Source organism: Dinoponera quadriceps, unplaced genomic scaffold (genome assembly GCF_001313825.1).
Source record: "Dinoponera quadriceps isolate SergipeBrazil2010 unplaced genomic scaffold, ASM131382v1 scaffold2600, whole genome shotgun sequence".
In the NCBI taxonomy this organism is placed as follows: domain Eukaryota; kingdom Metazoa; phylum Arthropoda; class Insecta; order Hymenoptera; family Formicidae; genus Dinoponera; species Dinoponera quadriceps.
Window position 1 is genome coordinate 256994 of NW_014556795.1, and position 17551 is coordinate 274544.

Below are 17551 nucleotides of genomic sequence, written 5' to 3' on the forward strand. Positions count from 1 at the left end.
TTCACGTTCTTGCCGACACTTTCGTTACCTTTGGCACCGCTTCGCTTACCGCTTCTCTACTCAACAGCGAGCGATAGCAGCTTCGAATCTGCTGTGCGACTCATCTTTATTCAATTCATCACGTAATAAAAGAAAGTAGTCGATGAATCTCTCCACTCTCCTCTCGAGCCTCCCCGCTTTTGCGCATCAGCATCGACCAGCATCGATTCGCAGAGAATGCTTGCTTCGGAGGCACGCACGCTGCTTTGACACGTCCCGCACACATTTACGCCGCTAACATTAGTCGAACGACTTGCACGAACCAGATTATGCCAAGTAAGTTTCTGGCATGGCGTTTCTTTTCTCTAATCGCATATCTACTAAGACATACCGAATAAGGGAGTCGACGTAGGGATGGCGTATCCGAGAGCTGTACGATATACGTGTCACATGTTTTCACCCGCAGGATATCCCGGCGTCCGAGAACACAACGCGAGATCACTACATGTTCCGAAACCTAAAATCTAACCAGAATTATAACGTCAGCGTGACCATGAGAAACGGAGTCGGCGAGGGTCCACCCGCGATTATTTGTATATCCACTATGCCGGAGCCTACTGGTACGTTGCTGACAAACGCATGTTGTACATTTTTTCCGGAGAAAAAATATTCCTCCGGAAAACATATACAGTGCTGGAGAAAAAGGTTGCGACACTCTTATTTTTTTGTTTTTAATCAGTTTCGAAACACATCCCGCGTCCGATAGGAGAATTTGTTTCTTAATTATTCTCAGAAGATACATTTTCTTATTGGAGATGTGAAAGCTCATAAAAAAAAAATGTCGCGACCTTTCCGCCCGGCAATATGCGACACTTGCGATCCGCACTCGTGATGCGCATTTTCTAAGAACAGCCGACTTTGAGATCCTGCAATGCGATCTGAAATCATTTTAACACTGGGAATCTTCAGTCAAGGATACGCAAGAGCCGATTCTCATTCTCGGAGGTGAGCACATGGTCATGAAGCAATATGATATGATGGACGAGCCCATTGTCATTTACAAGACCGACTCTACGATCCGCGGTGTGGCGATACACGTGGCATCCTCTCAGTTATTCGTGTCTACTTCAACCGGTTCCGTGTATCGAACATCGATACACACCGAATATCGATACATCACACCCGAGGTCGTCTTGGACCCCGTTCACGTGAATTTTGAACCCCTCAGCCTTTCCGTCGACTGGCTGAATCGTCACCTATACGTCTTGGGAGAGGTGCAACACACCAAGACGGTATGGCAAATAGCCAGGTGTAATCTGGACGGGACGGGATTGACAGTGGCGGTGGCCGGATTTTTAAGCCAACCCTCGCACATCGAGGTAGATCCTTACAATGGATATCTCTTCTGGATCATTGAGGGAAAACTGTACAGATTAGATCTGGCGGATATTAGCAACGGTGTGAAGCACGAGGTACTTCCATTTCGTATCTTCACGATAAAAGCCGGAAAGTCATTGCGAATAAACACGCGCGAAAACCCTCGTAAAAGAATCTCAACGATATTTCCTCCTCTCTTTTTCATCCTTTCCCGTCTTTTTCAGATTAAACCATCCTTCATTTACGGCGATTCGAGCATGAGTGTGTTTACCGTAGACCACATGAGCTTCCGGTTACTCATCCCGAATCACACCCTCAACACCGTGATGTCCATGTCGCTGGACGGTCGCGAAAGCGTTAATATTCGCGCGAATACGCAAAAGCCGCAATTCAATCACGTCGTTTCTCTAGCTATGGCGAATAAATTGTTTTACTGGACTAACGGTCAAGAAATTCTCACCGAAGGATATCATTCCGGTCAGAACAGATACTTTCACAACGCGTATCCAGCCAGGTATGAATAACCTTCCGTATATCTCTTCGGCGAGATCTCCTTTTCGAGCCTCTACGCTCGACCGGTTATTAAAATGTGCTCATTCAGATTGGACGGAAGCATCATCAGCGTAAACGTACTGATGAACGCTAGCCAGCCCGTTCCAATTCCCGTGAATCCTCCCACGGGGGTGCAGGCCGTTCTAGGAGCGGAAAGGGCCAAGGTTTCTTGGCAGGCTCCGCATTTACTGGGCGGCCAAGGGAAAGGAGCTTGGCAGAATTGGTCTTACGAGCTCGAGATCAGGGAGGAATCGTCAAACTATTCGTCTAGTCAAACCATACGTCAAAGAGACATCGTCGGATCGTCTCACACCGTCTTTAATTTGCGAGAAAGTTCGCAGTATTACATCAGAGTGGCGGCCTATACGAGCGCCGGTAGAGGACCATGGTCCACGGAGTTCCGAGGGCGAACCCTGAGGTAATCAAGCGTAATAAATATATTCAGCTAAAAAAAGGACACACAGCATGGTTATCACGTTGTTCGTTAAGGTAGTTGGTCCGTGGCGATATTGCCAGAAAGGTAACAGTTGATGCAACACGAAGAAGCTCGACAAATCTGTGTTAAATGATTCGAAATATGATTTACGACATAGAGCTCTGTAGTAAGAAGATATCAATCGAACTTATACAATGTTCAACTTATTCAACTCAAACTTATTAAAGCTTATTAAAGAAATAATCGTTAGTCGACCTTTTGATATATAATATTTACAGTTGAGACTGGTCGAGTTCGATATATGATATATTATTTCAGCTTCGGTTCATTTCTTTTCTTTTTTATTTTACACATGTGCGTAGATGAAATACGATCTATATGCTGTTACAATTTGAAAGGACCAACTATCTTGAACGTCGAACCGTTGCATTACGTTTACAATGAAACCCAACATTCAGGGATGGTTCGCGCACGACTATCTTGTGGTCGTCGAATGAGGGGCTTTTAAAGAGCGACGTAACCGGCGAGAATATAGACACGCTCATTAATAAGGCGAGCCTAAAGGAAGCCGGGAGCGAATTTCACATCGTCGACGTTAGTTGGTACAAGGACGTGTTATACATAGTAGGAAACAATTCCGCGCTATACCGTTACAACATCAGCAATCATCAGAAAATCAAACTCAATATACATTCGGTGGGAAGCGTCGCTGTGGACTGGATCTCGAAGAAGCTGTATTCGGCGAACCCGAAGCAACAAATTGTAATAAACATCACAGATATCACTATGTATCCTTAACGCAAATACTTATATGCAAAGAATACGCTGAGAGAAAAATATCTAAAAATTGAAAAATATCTATTCGAAATAGGTACTAATAACATGTTTACTTGAGCCTAATTTTTTTTTTTAACGTGTGTGTGGAGTAAACCATTGCTTTCATGAAAAGCTTACGGCTTGAAGAAAACGTATATTTTTTTCAATTTGAAAAGTGTCTTCCACAATATAAAAATATATATGTCAGTATAAATAAATATGTTATTGGCGAATAACGAATGTTATTAACGTTATATTTTTTAGATTTCATCTTCTAGATATGTTTTCTCTCCCGATATGCTCGCGTTAACATATCGGCAAAGATATATTTCGCACCGGGATATTATCACGTATGGTTTTGCAGATAACAAGAGCGAATCTAAACGGATCTGAGCAAGAGCCGTTGGCTATAGCGATCGTGAAGGAGCTCACGATCGATCCGCTGGAGGCGTATCTGTATTGGTCCACCGGTCATGCCGTGGAAGTAGCGCGACTAAACGGACAGGACAGGAGATACTACCATTCGGACGAAATTTTTAACGGCAAACAAGTGATGGGCTTAACGCTTGACATCGAGAATAAATATGTCTATTGGATTGTTCGCAGCTACGTAAGCGGATCTATCGTCTATCGAGCACCCACGTCCGAAAAAATTCCAATGAGTCAAAAGATCGTCCCGGAAAAGGTTACTCCTCTCATGTATTTCATTAATTTTTATGTATACCATAATTCGCGACGAGCACGACGCGATACGACTTGAGCACGTTTCCGGGCTGAACGCGCGGAAATTGCAAATTCCATTCACTATTGCGATATGCGAATAATATAGCATATTAATATTTGATACAACAAACGTACGCGCATCTGTACATATCGCATACAATGACATAAATGATCAATTCGATTCAAGGTGTCCGCTTTACATGTCCCAAACTTGCAAGGACCTCTGTGCTACTTCTCCGAACATTTGCTGTGGCTGCAGGATGAGATAAACGCGGTGATCGGTGATCTGTCGGGACAGAATACCGCCGTGATTAACGGAATCACTTTGTCCAGCTTGTACATGGTGGCTGTTATGGATCCGGCGTTTCATCGATACCCGAAAAATCTGACATCGGAGAATATAGTGGTGTCGCCGAACCCCGTCGACTTTCATAGCATAAGGGTGGAAGGAACATGGAGGAACTTCAGCATATCTTGGGATCCCGTGAAAAACATCAATTACGGCACGGTTTTCTACGAAGTGAAATTCATGGATTACATCAATACAAATTCGAACTCGGAAATCACAATCGAAACGACGATGCCCTACAACAATTCCGACCAGATCCTACCCTATTCCATACTCGAAGTCACCATAAAGGCATTTACTTATTGGGAAACGGCGCATGTCACTCGGAGAATCCTAAGGTCTCCTCAGAGCACGCCGACTCAGCCAACGCATCCTAGGATATACGTGGAATTTTACAAAGAGATCCTAAGCGAAGATGTCAACATTTTTGCGACATTCAGGTGAGAAATTTGGAAGAATCCTCCTATACAGCACATTTTATCCGATGGACGTTCTTTAGATGTCTTTAAGATGTTTATGAACCCTTGGATGTCTGTGTTGTATAGGCTAGTATATATGATAAAAAATCTTTCGTCAAAATGATAAAATTGTCTTGTCTTAATGTTTGTATTAATGTTTTTGTGATTAATGTTTCAATGTGAAATTTTAACACACAGCTTATATGTTATTATTTTCGTGATGTTTTCATGTGTTAAATTTATATTAATTCAGTAATTTGACAGTGATTTTTTTATGTATTGTTAAAAAACGAAACATTATTTTGAGTTATTTTAACATAATTATTTCAGGAAATCAACATTTTTCAAAGTTACTTTAATGATTATCTTAACACTAAGTTAAAGTGAGTCTAATAAATAATCATTGATACATAAAATGACTAAAACCAAATACTTTTATTACGAATAATTTAAACTGAATTCGTTAACTGTTTAACGCGCTCCCATTATGGGTCTGTAGCTTAATAATTAGTTTGAAGTTTACGATATGTAATTTCTTTTGTAGATGGAATGAACCAGAATTTACAAACGGACTGATACAGGGTTACACGGTCCAATGCTGTTTCGTCGAGAATTGGAGGAATATCGAAATTTGCAACAACCACAGCGTACCGGCATCAACATTGGAGTTTACAGCGAATGGACTGTTGCCCAATACGACGTACTATTTCCAAGTGAAAGCGCACACTGAGATCGGTGCCGGTTTTTACACGGACATCAATGTATCGACCGTGTACGAAAATCCGATGCCCCGAATATTGGTTGCCACAATGGACGCCGTCAGGCTTTCGGATTTGGATCAAAACAACTACTACACGATCACTCGGCACATCGCGATCGAAGTGAGTTACGTGGCGGTGGAAAACAGGATCTATTGGATCAACGATATGCAGGAGATAGTTACGTCGGAGATGAACGGAGCCAACGCTACAAAGATACTCGCTCTGAACTTTTCCGCGCAGAGTCTCTGCACCGACTGGGTCGCGAAAAATTTGTATTGGTCAGAATACAGAGGAAACGACGGCTATATCATGAAGCTAGACTTGACGATGTTGCAAATCGGTAAAACCGAATACAAGACCATTGTTTTCAGACCAGGGAAAAGGATCCTAAATTTGGATGTGCTGCCGTCTCGAGGGTACGTAAAAGCTTGTATATATGCGCCAAATGGTTTTGTATAATTAACTTTGAACTTATCACAAAACTTGACAAGCACCGCTATGTGTATTTTGCAGATCACTGTACTGGATCGAGTCGATGGCATATAATCGAGGTACAATAATGCAATCGGACCTCGATGGGAATAACGTGACGCCTTTCTTCAGGAACGAGGAAAATGGCGAAAAGTGTTCCTGCCCGTACACGCCATCGATAAGACCGGTGATGACGATCGACAAGACCAACATCGAGAAGCCGGTGATGTATTGGATGTCGTCGGAGGGATACTTAAACGTGGTCGACATACACGGTTGCATGTGCAACACGGTATTAAACGCGAGCTCCAGCAGGGGCACGTCTCTCACCGTGGACAAGATGAACGTTTATTGGTCCGACGCGGAGAATGATCAGATCTACTTCGCGAGAAAGGCGTACTCCGCGGGCAAAGAAAACGAGCCGGAGGTGAAGAGTTTCTACATGTCCGGCATTCGCAGCATCAAAGCCTTTGGGAAATCCTTGCAACCCTACCCGGCCGCGAACTGCCTGACACCGCGTCCAACGACCTACAGCGTCGAGAAGCTGAGGGCGATGGCAAACAGCATCATCGTCAAGCTCCCGGAACCGGTTGTTAATCACGGCTGCGAGAGGTACAGTTTGCCCACCACATTGTACAACATTGACGTGTCTCAGTGTTTGGGCAACGATTCCGGGTACAACGAAGGAGTGAACATATTGCAGACTTATGAGCGGCAATACGAGATACGAGGTTTGAAGCCGATCACCAAGTACAAAGTAAAGTTAGCTCTGAGCAATTATTACGTCGGCCTGACATCGGCGAGTCTGGAGTTCGACGAGGGGAAGTTGCTCACGACCGGGCCGGGTACACCCAGCATGCCGGAGAACGTCACCGTCGAGGCGTGGACGCCGACCGTGGCGGCGGTATATTGGCTGCCGCCGAAGATACTGAACTCCGAGGCGGTGAATTACGAGGTTCACTGGACATCGTCCAACTTGGTGAACGGCATACGGAAAAAGGGCGAGCAACTGGTGAAGGAGCTGAACCGCACCGGGGACGGTAGATTCTACACGAAGCTGCAGCCGATGGTGCCGGGACGGCAGTACGAGGTGTCCGTGCGCGTGTATTCCGTCCAGTCCAGCGAGTTTTACAACCAGAGCGTGATCAAGGCCGTGCAGATGTACCCGGAGCCCAGCAATCTCACGCTCAGCGGAGTCAGCGTCAACAGCCTGGACGTCTCTTGGACCCCGAGCGTCGACCCGACGATCGGCTACGTGCTGGAATACAGAGACGTCGCGACGGAGGCCTGGCAAACCGCGAATCACACCGAGCTGAAGAAGGGCACGGTGACGTATCACATAGAAGGCTTGCAGCCGCTCACCTCGTACAAATTTCGCTTGATACTGAGGTATCCCGCGTACAAGGAGAACTTCGTCTGGCCGCCCGACGGAGGATTCACGTTTGAAACCCTCGGTGAGTGTATCGATCTTTCGTCGTGCGATTTTCATTTTTACCACACACAGATTTTTCCCTGCTGCGAAAGCAAGTTTTATGTAAGACTATATATTCTCGCTTATATACGAGGGCGGTCCTCCATAAGCACTTAGCCTTCGCAGACTTCGAGAAAACGTATTTTTCAGATGGGTTAAAGAAGTTGGAGCATCGCTGGGTCAAGCGTATCGAGCTAAAAGGAGACCATGTTGAGAAATAAATCGCCACTTTTCCAAAATTTTCGTTTTTCTTTCGTAGGCTAAGTACTTATCGGACTGCCCTCGTATATATAAGTCTTGAAGTGATACTCATTTTTTCCCCGTACATTCTCGTGTTCTCATAAAGGCGACGTCCCGAGTGCCCCTGGCATACCTACGGTAACGAGGCTTCGGAATGCTGTGTATCAATTAAACTGGGAACCCGCGCAAGCTCATGGCTCGCCGGTCACTCTGTACACGGTGCAGGGCTCGATCGTCGACGACAGCTACAAGCTGGACAACAAAGCCGACGTGAACGAACACTGGACTTTATATCACAACGGCACTGACAGTTACTGGATAATTACCGGGAACATGGATCATAAGTATCGATTTCGCGTGCAAGCGAAAAATGCCTACGGGTTTAGCGCGTGGAGCAGACCGAGCGCCGTCGTCGACCTGACGGAATCAACCGGGGGGATTTTGGCCGCTCAGCAACACTTGGGGTTGGCGTTGGGCCTCAGCGTGGTCGTCATCACTTTGATGCTGCTGTGCCTCTGCTACTTCGTCTGCCGTAAGTATATTTATGCCGAAGCCCGGGAAATATATTGACTTTCGTTGAGACGAGAGAGAGAAAAGCACTCGGCGAGCGCATTTTGAAATGAACTCGTCGTAGAAAGTAGCCCGAGTGTTGCACAATGCGTGACATTAGACAAAAGTGTCGTAACGTTATCCAGCAGTGTATAGACAGCGCAAAGAAGACAAAAAAGCAGTTCTGCCTCCGATAGTGTCCGACGTCGAGTTAGCGACCCTTCGTGAAATACCCCGCGGCAATTTCGTACAGTCCAACGCGCTCTACGCCACCACGCTGCAGAACGACCCGGACGATTCCGCGCTGCCGAAAATCCGACGGGAACAGATCACGCTGGCGAAGTTCCTGGGGAGCGGCGCGTTCGGAAAGGTAAGCGCCGTCGCATTTCTCCCGACGATATTTCCCTGCTCTTAATGACGCGCGCGTACGAAGAAATCAGCCGCCACTGTTAAAAACTAGCCATCCGTGTGATACAACCGAAAGGAGGGATGTCAATTTTTTCTGCTCTCCCCCGATGATTGATTTTTCGCGTTTTTCATTGAAGAAAATTGGACAAACCGTTTTAGGGACGATTATGCCGCGTCGAGTCGGTTATTCGGTGCGCCTGTGAGAAAAGCGAATCGGCAACCCCGTCGTACCGATCCGTATGCAACCTCCTGTACGCTCATCATTTACTCGTGTCCGTGAAACATTTGCAGGTGTATCAGGGGAAAGCCAAGGATTTGGAAGGATCGGGCATAACGGCCGTCGCTATCAAGACCTTGCGAGAGAGCGCCTCGTCGCAAGAGAAAACGGAATTTTTGCAAGAGGCTAGGCTAATGAGCCACTTTCGACACAAACACGTGCTGAGGCTGCTGGGGGTCTGCCTGGACACGGATCCGCCGTTGCTCGTGTTGGAATTGATGGAGGCCGGTGACTTGTTGAGCTACTTGAGAGACAGCCGGTCCTTGCAGCCCACGGACATACACGCCCTGCGTCTGCAAGACTTGCTCGCCATGTGCGAGGACGTCGCGCGGGGCTGTCGCTACCTGGAGGAGCTGCATTTCGTCCACCGAGATCTCGCGTGTCGAAATTGTCTGGTGTCCGCGAGGGATCGCGAGAACCGCGTGGTGAAGATCGGCGACTTCGGCCTGGCCAGAGATATTTACAAGAACGATTATTATCGCAAGGTATGGATTTCCGCAAGATAAAGAATTAGCTGAATGAATTCGTTGTAACGTATGGACATTTGAAACTTTAGCGGTGAGAGCAATTAAAATGGTTGTTACAACTAATTTAGCTATTAATTTAGCTACCGCAGCTGATCTTTCTTTCCGTGAGTGAGACGATCGAACTCGAGCGCACATCTCGTTTCAAGGCTCGCGCAAACGTCGTGATTGAAATCGCGTTTCAGGAAGGAGAAGGCCTGCTCCCCGTTCGCTGGATGCCCCCGGAATCTTTGGTGGACGGAGTGTTCACCTCGCAGAGCGACGTTTGGGCGTTCGGGGTGTTAATGTGGGAGATCACGACGTTGGGTCAGCAACCGTACCCTGCCATGACCAACTTCGAGGTGCTGCATCACGTGAGCGCGGGTAACAGGTTGCCGAGGCCGCTCAACTGTCCGTTGGCGTTGCACCAGCTGATGCTGCGTTGCTGGAGTGTAGCGGACGCCAGGCCGAGTTTCAAAGTTTGCCTCGATAATATCGTCGCTCTGAGAAGCAACACGGAAGATGCGGTGCTGAGCCCGATACATGCCGGACATGTGGCTCGCAGAGGTACGAATAAGCGTTGTTCATCCTTCGTCTATTTACGCGCAGCTCATCGCATGGAGTCATTGCAGAGGGTCTTTGCAATTCTTCATCTTGGCTCGCATAGAAATCGTGATAACGCCGGTGAGTCGCGCCGCGTCATCAGCCTCTTTTGCGATCCCGTCGCCGTGAAGTAGTCGAGCGACCCGTGAGATGCAAGTTGCGACACGTGGATCGACATCGGTGGTTTGCGAATCAGTCGGGATCGTACGAGGACTCGTTCGGATACCCGCGGATTAATTTTCTATGCCATCACAGACAAGCATGTGTGTCTTCGTATATTCATGTAACTCGACGTTTCACAAATCATACGTAACGAAAACTCGTATTCAGTAGAACGTCCCCCAATAAACACCAATTAACAGTAATATAACGTCGATGTTATCATTTCCCACTCGACAATGCAAATATAACTTGCAAGTTATATAACAGTTATATAATAGTTATATAACAGTTATATAATAGTTGCATTGTTGAATAGGGAACTATAATATTGAAGTTATTGTTAATTAGCGTTCACTGGATCTCGTCATCTCATCAACTCCTCCAACCTTTACATGTACCGGAATTTTACTGGAATAATAATGTATATATCGGAGGATGTGTCCGCTTGAATACATACTTATCATTGCATGGCTCGTGCTTGCAGGCGTGTCTAACATGGCTTACTTTGCTGACAAGAATCAGAATCATAACAATTCAGGTAGGTCTTAACAATCGTTTCGTCCACCTTTTGTACCATGAAAACTTCATGCCGAGAGAAGGATACGACTTTCGAATTTTCAATTTTGACTTTACTGCCGCCATCTGAAGGTTGGCGCAACGATTAATCCGACACAACGTAACACGCGCTTTTAACATATTAATAACGTAATGCTTATCTTGATGCTTTTCCATGTATGAAATTGTATGAAATTTACTAAAGCATTATTATCCACATTTCGTAACAAAATCGTTCTTTAAAGGTTTCGTAAAGTCGCTCCATTAACGAAGCTTCCTAACCTGAATTATTTATTGTAATCGCAAAATGTATAACGGTTGCATATGCAAATATAATAAAATACGTTATAAATAGATGTTAACATTGTTTGATAATGGATTTAGTACACAAGGTGTGTCATATAACTGGAGCGGATTCCAGCACTTGCCTTGTTGAAAATATAAAGAAATTGTGGAGAAAAATTTTGCATTATTTAATGAGCTCTATTTGGTGACACGATTTTCTCGCGGATGCAATTAAAGAGTTCGTTAAATCGTATAAAATGTTCTCTCACTAATTCTTTTATCTTTAAGGCAAACCAGTTATTGGAATAACCTTATATAAATTCGGTCACTTTAGCGTTATATTTCCGCAATAAAATCGCAACCTCGAAACTTTTGCGTAGGAAACTCGTGGAAGTCCAGTAGTTCCGAGGGAAGTAGAGACATGCAACCCTTCCTCCAAAATTCACATAACACCACGCTCACGCCGCGTTCCGGCGAGATTCCCAAGTATTTGGAAGTATTAGCGGACAATGAAGCTATCATCCTGAGGAAGAACCCTACGAGCGGCTACGAAGTGCCTCGTTCGATTCACATCTCGGACCAGAACTTGGCGAATATAAACAAGTTCAATTGCGCGAATCAGGATCGCAAGTGCAGCTTGCCTTCGGAGATCTCGCGGGAACGTAAGCAACACTCGACGGAGGATCGGAAGCAGTCAGACGGGACGTTGTACGACAAGAGATCGTCGGTAGCGAGTCTCAACTCGTCCGATCGCAGGGGAGCGTCCGCGCTCTCGGAAAAGTCCAACACGTTGGACAGCTCCAAGTTGGCAAGCTACCTCACGAAGACGACACTTAAGAGGGACTCCTTCTCGTCGTTGAACGAGCAACGAAAATACATAACCAGCTTGAGCGAGCGAAGGGACTCTGAAACGAGTCTCGAGGGCAGAAGCTGCAGCTCGCTCAGTTTAGCACCCTCCACTCGTCCCAGTTCGTCCTTGATTAATTCACAGACGACGGTCCTCCCGTCGAAGAACAACAACGTCCCGAATGCCGTAGGAAACGGGGAAGTGCCCTCGAACGAGAGCGCGGTCACGAAGAACACGTTGCCGAATATCCAAAGGACTCATTCGAACTTGCAAAATGGCAAGGCGAACATACCCCTCGTGATAAACAGCGCGTTGTTGAATTTATTGAGGCAGAAGCCGGTCGTCGACGACAGCAACAACATTGTCACGTACACGAATATCAATGCGGACGCCGTCAGAGTGAACGGGTCGTGATGTTCGTTCGCTCATTGCGGCCAACTCGAAACAAAAGTCGCTTTACTCGAATTACTTTTCATCCTGGCCCACGGTAAAGTGCTGATGAAAATTGATCATTGAATATCTCAGAACGAGTTAAACTCGAAAGGGATTTATTTGGGCTCGATGAATCCGTAGAACTCGGAGTAACAACGTGCCGCATCCTGTGAGACGTATTTTATACGCGTTGTGAAGGTTACTCGATCACGTAACCGCAATATGCTGGTTTCGCTCAAATTCCCTGTCCGTTTTGCCCTACTTTAAAGTGAGTGACTCGAATATATCGGGAGTTGTATTCAATTCCATTCGTATCGTTAATCACGTCCAAACGTTTCTCGTACGCGTAGAAGCAGCCGGTATCTTTGCATACTTGCAATCGCCTATGAAGGAAAGCGGGAGGAGTGGAGTCGAATAGCTTTAAACTGCCATTTTAATGTACATATATAAATGTTTATACTCAAAAGTTTATCTTAAATACGCTCATTATGGCAGATCGTTTCGGAGCGCGCGGATTTTACGACTTTATGTATACAATAAAATAGAAGCAAAATTGTTATCCACTGTAAGATTAATATGTTGACAATGAATGGTAGGCGTGAAGTGTAGTCTAATTTAATAATCACTTTGCTTTAAATAACATATTTATTAAATACAACTCTTGTAGGTACGCATAAGTTTCTCCCTTTGTCGCCGCAACGAGATGCTATTAAAGGTCAACGGATAGCATTGTCGCGTCGTGCATTCATATATATATATATATACAATTTATGAATCATATTTTAGACCGTATAAAATCAATACCGCAAGATCGTACTTTCGGATATTTCGAAATATTAATTGGACATTGAGTAATCACGCACAATCAACGTAGCAATGTTACGATAGCGACAGCACTTATTAATTATTCATTCGACAGTTACGAAACTCTATTCAAAATCGCGGGTCTCTAATAATATCTCGTCGCTGTTTGTTGTACAAATTTAAAATTTGGTGATAATTAGCGTTTAATACGGAAAATTCGATTAATACGAAAAATTGTTAAGTTTTCTACATAGTTTTAACGAAATACAAAAGTGTACGTGTACAATACTGTTGAAGAAGTTCGTAAGCTCGAATGTGTGGAATCTCGATTCTCTCTCGCAAAATTCGTGATTATGCGCTGTCTGACTCAATCGAAATACCGCTCATAATTCACAGGTTGAATTAGAAATGAAATTGTAAAATCTGTTTCACGTTATAGACTAAATCCACAAAAGACAATGTTGTAATGTGCCAGACTAAATCTGCAAGTGCATTATTTCAACATTTATCATGTATGTACTATTCCTGTGTAATTTTACCTTTTTTATTTAAACTTCTCCTGTATAAAAAACATGTAAAGAATATTGTTGTATTTACAGTCAAAATTCAGATGAGACACAAGAGATGAGAGATGAGAGCAAGAATAAGAATGAGAGTGCGAATGAGACATTTTTAAGCGCATAAGCGGAATAAAACTTTAGGAAGTCGCCATAGTAAGCCATGGTAATCCCTACGATTTTCCCTTTTATCAGACTGTAAGTTAATTCACTTTTTGATACGGACAAGTTGACTAAGACTACACGAATAAAGTTATTTAAAGATATGAGATATTTTATTATACTTTATAATGCGCTCTCTCTTTCCCTCGTTACATATTCATTACACATATAAGAGAATTGTCACTTTCTACGTTGTATTATATAATAACATTTCCATATATGTAAATCCCGATCGTTGCGATAATCTAGGGAGACGCAACATCTTGTAGCGCGTTAAACAAAATATACAGCCTACGTAACATTTTAATATATCGAAATATTCATCTTGCAGTATATTCTTCGAAGCTTACATTATCTCGCCGAATGGTGCAATAGTCAATTCAGTTATCTGGACATGTTGCGGTGTTTCGACAACGTAGACCACCGCGTCGGCGATATCTTTGCTCTCCAATGCAGGATAAGTTGAAAGGACTTTCAGTCCGGCGACATCTAGCTTCGCTGCTTCCGATAATTCAGTTTTTTCTACGTATCCTGGACTGATACTCTAAAAAAGTGTTCAGCTGATTAGACGTAAAAGCGACACAAAGCTACCTTTTTCGTCTGTCATTCGTCGGCATTAAGTAAAGTAATAATATCGAGATGTAACTTGTATCTCCAAGTTAACGAGAGAATCATCTTTTTTATTTTACGAATTTTATTTGAACAACGAGACACGGATAAAGCTAAACTTCGAGATTCGAGGCATGAAGACGAAGCCGCGACCTACCGTGACACGAATTTTCCCACCGATCAATTCGCCTTGGAGTAATGCGGTAATGGCTGTGACAGCGTGTTTAGATGCCGGATACACGTTAAAGGTCAGACTATGTGCGTTACGCAGTCGGTGTCCTTGAATGCTGTATTAATCAATTACATATAATATCATTATCACATTATCACATGGATTTCACGACAATGGAGATGCCCTGAATTGAATTTGCTCGATTCTCTAGTAATTTCACTTTCCGAAATACGGTACGCGAACCTGTTGATATTGATGATGTGTCCCTCGACATCGGCGGCCTTCATCATTCTAATGGCATGGGTTGTACATTCGAGTAATCCCATTACATTTACGTTAAATATTTTCTCCCAGTCTTGTCGCGAAGAGTCTATCGAATCATTTTCTAAATTAATTTGCGATCGCATCGAAAAATTCAGCTTCATACTTTATACTTTTATACTTTAGGTAATCCTATCATAATGCGCCGATAAATAATGTATTTGCATAAAGTTCTTAAATATAACTTCGCGTTACATTTTGAACTTTTTATACGCAACATTCACTATAATATCGTACGTACGTACAAATTGTATATTACAGAATTGATCAAAAACAGCTTTAGATAAATACCGGCAATTATCCCTGGGATAAAGAGGCCAGCGTTGTTCACCAAAATCTGAACCACACCGACGTTATTTTGAATCCAACGAAATGCATCTCGAACATTTTCGTGCTTCGACACGTCACATTCGCATGGGATAAATTTTCCATCTCCTTGTGTAAAACTCATTCTAGCCTAAAAATGCACTAGGATTTAATCGAAAGTTATACGCACACGATAATTCCTTACAAATAAAATATATATATACACACACAGAGTGAGTGAGTTAAAGTGTTACAAATTTATATCTGCAACCAAGCTTTTTACAGAAAAATGTTTCATACAAAAATTTTTTGACTTCGAAGGCGACGTAAAATGGTGTTATTGGTTTGATCTTGAATAATCATTTTAAGATTACATAAAGGTCACCTTTATTAATTCTTTCTTAATTGCTTAAATCCAAATTTTTCATTACATATTCTTGTAGCTTACCTCGAGAATTCCCAAAACATTATAATGAAATATGTTTTCATTAAGTACTTTTCGAGTTATATTGAAATAAAAATTCACTGAAAAAAAGTAAAAATTCACTCGAAGCGAAAATTGTCTTCAATTTCGAGTAAGAATATTCACTCAATATTCACTCAATTATTCAGAAAGGAAGAATTCACACTGTATATGTAAAAAGTCACTCGACGCTGTGTAACTCGACTGTCATACTATATTTCGAATAGAAAGTACTAGTTTCCGATAGTGGAATGTTACTCCAAGAAATTGAAAAACTAAATAATCGAATTTACGTGCCAGAGTAAATTAATTATTCGAAAACTTACTTCCATCACGGCTTTCCTCCTAGCAAGACCGACCACTATCATCCCGCCGCGCACAAATGCTTCCGCTATCGCCAAACCAATGCCAGCTGATGCTCCGGTAACAACGGCTATTTTTCCTCCCCAACGGATCATATCGATATTGGAATCGACAAAATGTTACGAAACTTTCCACGTCACTTTTCGCCGTTTTAATTTAGGTTCAAGTTTGGCGTGCGAATCACTTGTACTATTCGATCGATACTGTTTCCTCGCGTAACGATTGGCAATTGAGCGCAGTAACGAATTACATTTGTTCATTGGCAAAGATAAGGAAGAACGCAAAGCAAATTCGCACAATTCACAAATTCATTATTATTAATGACATATAAGAGAGAAAGAGAGAGGGAGAGAGAGAAAGAGAGAGAGAGAAATAGGTGTTGAGAAAAATTTCGTTATGTGAAATTCGGTAAAATTGAAAAGCCAGCATAAGAATATCTTGATAATATTAGAGATAGGATAAGATAATATAATCGAATATATTCACATATTAATTTGCCTGTATGAATATATTTTATAAACACATTTTTTTTGCAAATTTTTCATGCGTTAAATATATTACGCGATATCAGAAACATATAAGAATTATGTAAGCGGGCTGTACATGTATATGTATTATCCTTATAAATTTATATATATATATATATATATATATATAATTTTAATATTCAAACTTTTATATTTTTAACTCTTTTATGTTTTTAACTCTTCCTTCATAAGACTTTTTATAATGATTCATTGTTGGACAAACAATTTTGAATAATTATGACTAATTTGATCTCTTCCGATGTATCCAAGACGATTTCATGTCTGCTTAACGATTTCTACATATATTTATTTAAAGGTTATGAAAGATAAAAATATTATATCTTATAAAAAGAAATCTCTAGACCCGATTAAAAATATATCAATTACTTTTAGAAACTTTATTTTTGAAACTCTTCTTTTGAAATGTTTTCAGTTTTAAATTAACTTCATATCGACACGTATCATTTCGATATGTGATAGCCATTCTAATTTCATGCTGTACATAGATACTGTCCGCATTATCTTATCATTGGAGGAATTTCATTTGCTTGCATTAACATAATGATATAGCGTTGCAGGCGTGTGTAGGCGATACATCGTTAATTACGGTAACGCTATTACTTACGTACTCGAAAACGAACCAGTGAACAAAAAACATTTCTGTAAAATTTACAAACTTCAACATATTTCGTACAGTCACTACAATATATTATCGTACTGTCATTGTGAAACTTTAATATTATAAATATTATTACAAGTTGGTGCGGGTTTCGTAATAAAGACGTGTATTTTTCTGTTTAACGCAACTTCCGTTTAACAGGTACATCAGTACTATCAAATTTCTTACGTGATTCACATAAATAATTTGCTAGCATATCTATATCTCTTTAATCGTATGATAAGATATATGTGTCATTGATTATAAACTTTCTCTGAGTATATTTAAAGTAAGTAGCCATATATATATATAAAGTAAGCAGCCATATATATATATATATATATATATATATATA

At 42.3% G+C, this 17551-nt stretch overlaps 2 protein-coding genes across 4 annotated transcripts in view; one reads left to right on the forward strand and one right to left on the reverse strand.

Annotated features, from left to right (window-relative positions):
• LOC106748260 (proto-oncogene tyrosine-protein kinase ROS) overlaps positions 1 to 13881 on the forward strand; it is a 32598-nt gene extending 18717 nt beyond the window's left edge. For 2 of the 3 annotated variants that reach the window (XM_014626610.1, XM_014626612.1), the window contains exons 7-20: positions 446 to 599; positions 949 to 1451; positions 1581 to 1870; positions 1958 to 2326; positions 2803 to 3106; positions 3525 to 3845; positions 4071 to 4672; positions 5235 to 5867; positions 5965 to 7376; positions 7740 to 8165; positions 8329 to 8552; positions 8882 to 9352; positions 9577 to 9937; positions 11356 to 13881. In XM_014626610.1, the coding sequence (XP_014482096.1) occupies positions 446 to 599; positions 949 to 1451; positions 1581 to 1870; positions 1958 to 2326; positions 2803 to 3106; positions 3525 to 3845; positions 4071 to 4672; positions 5235 to 5867; positions 5965 to 7376; positions 7740 to 8165; positions 8329 to 8552; positions 8882 to 9352; positions 9577 to 9937; positions 11356 to 12236 (6951 nt within the window). In that variant the 3' untranslated portion in view covers positions 12237 to 13881. The remainder of the gene's footprint in view (positions 1 to 445; positions 600 to 948; positions 1452 to 1580; positions 1871 to 1957; positions 2327 to 2802; positions 3107 to 3524; positions 3846 to 4070; positions 4673 to 5234; positions 5868 to 5964; positions 7377 to 7739; positions 8166 to 8328; positions 8553 to 8881; positions 9353 to 9576; positions 9938 to 11355) is intronic. The other variant, XM_014626611.1, reaches the window with a different exon arrangement.
• Positions 13882 to 13964: 83 nt separating this feature from the next.
• On the reverse strand, positions 13965 to 16478 carry LOC106748262 (farnesol dehydrogenase-like). The gene is made up of 5 exons (XM_014626615.1): positions 15975 to 16478; positions 15171 to 15336; positions 14802 to 14928; positions 14544 to 14673; positions 13965 to 14321 (listed from the first exon to the last, which is right to left on the reverse strand). Exons 1-5 carry the CDS (start codon positions 16104 to 16106, stop codon positions 14124 to 14126), a joined length of 753 nt encoding a protein of 250 aa, XP_014482101.1. The 5' UTR covers positions 16107 to 16478; the 3' UTR covers positions 13965 to 14123.
• Positions 16479 to 17551: the final 1073 nt, after the last annotated feature.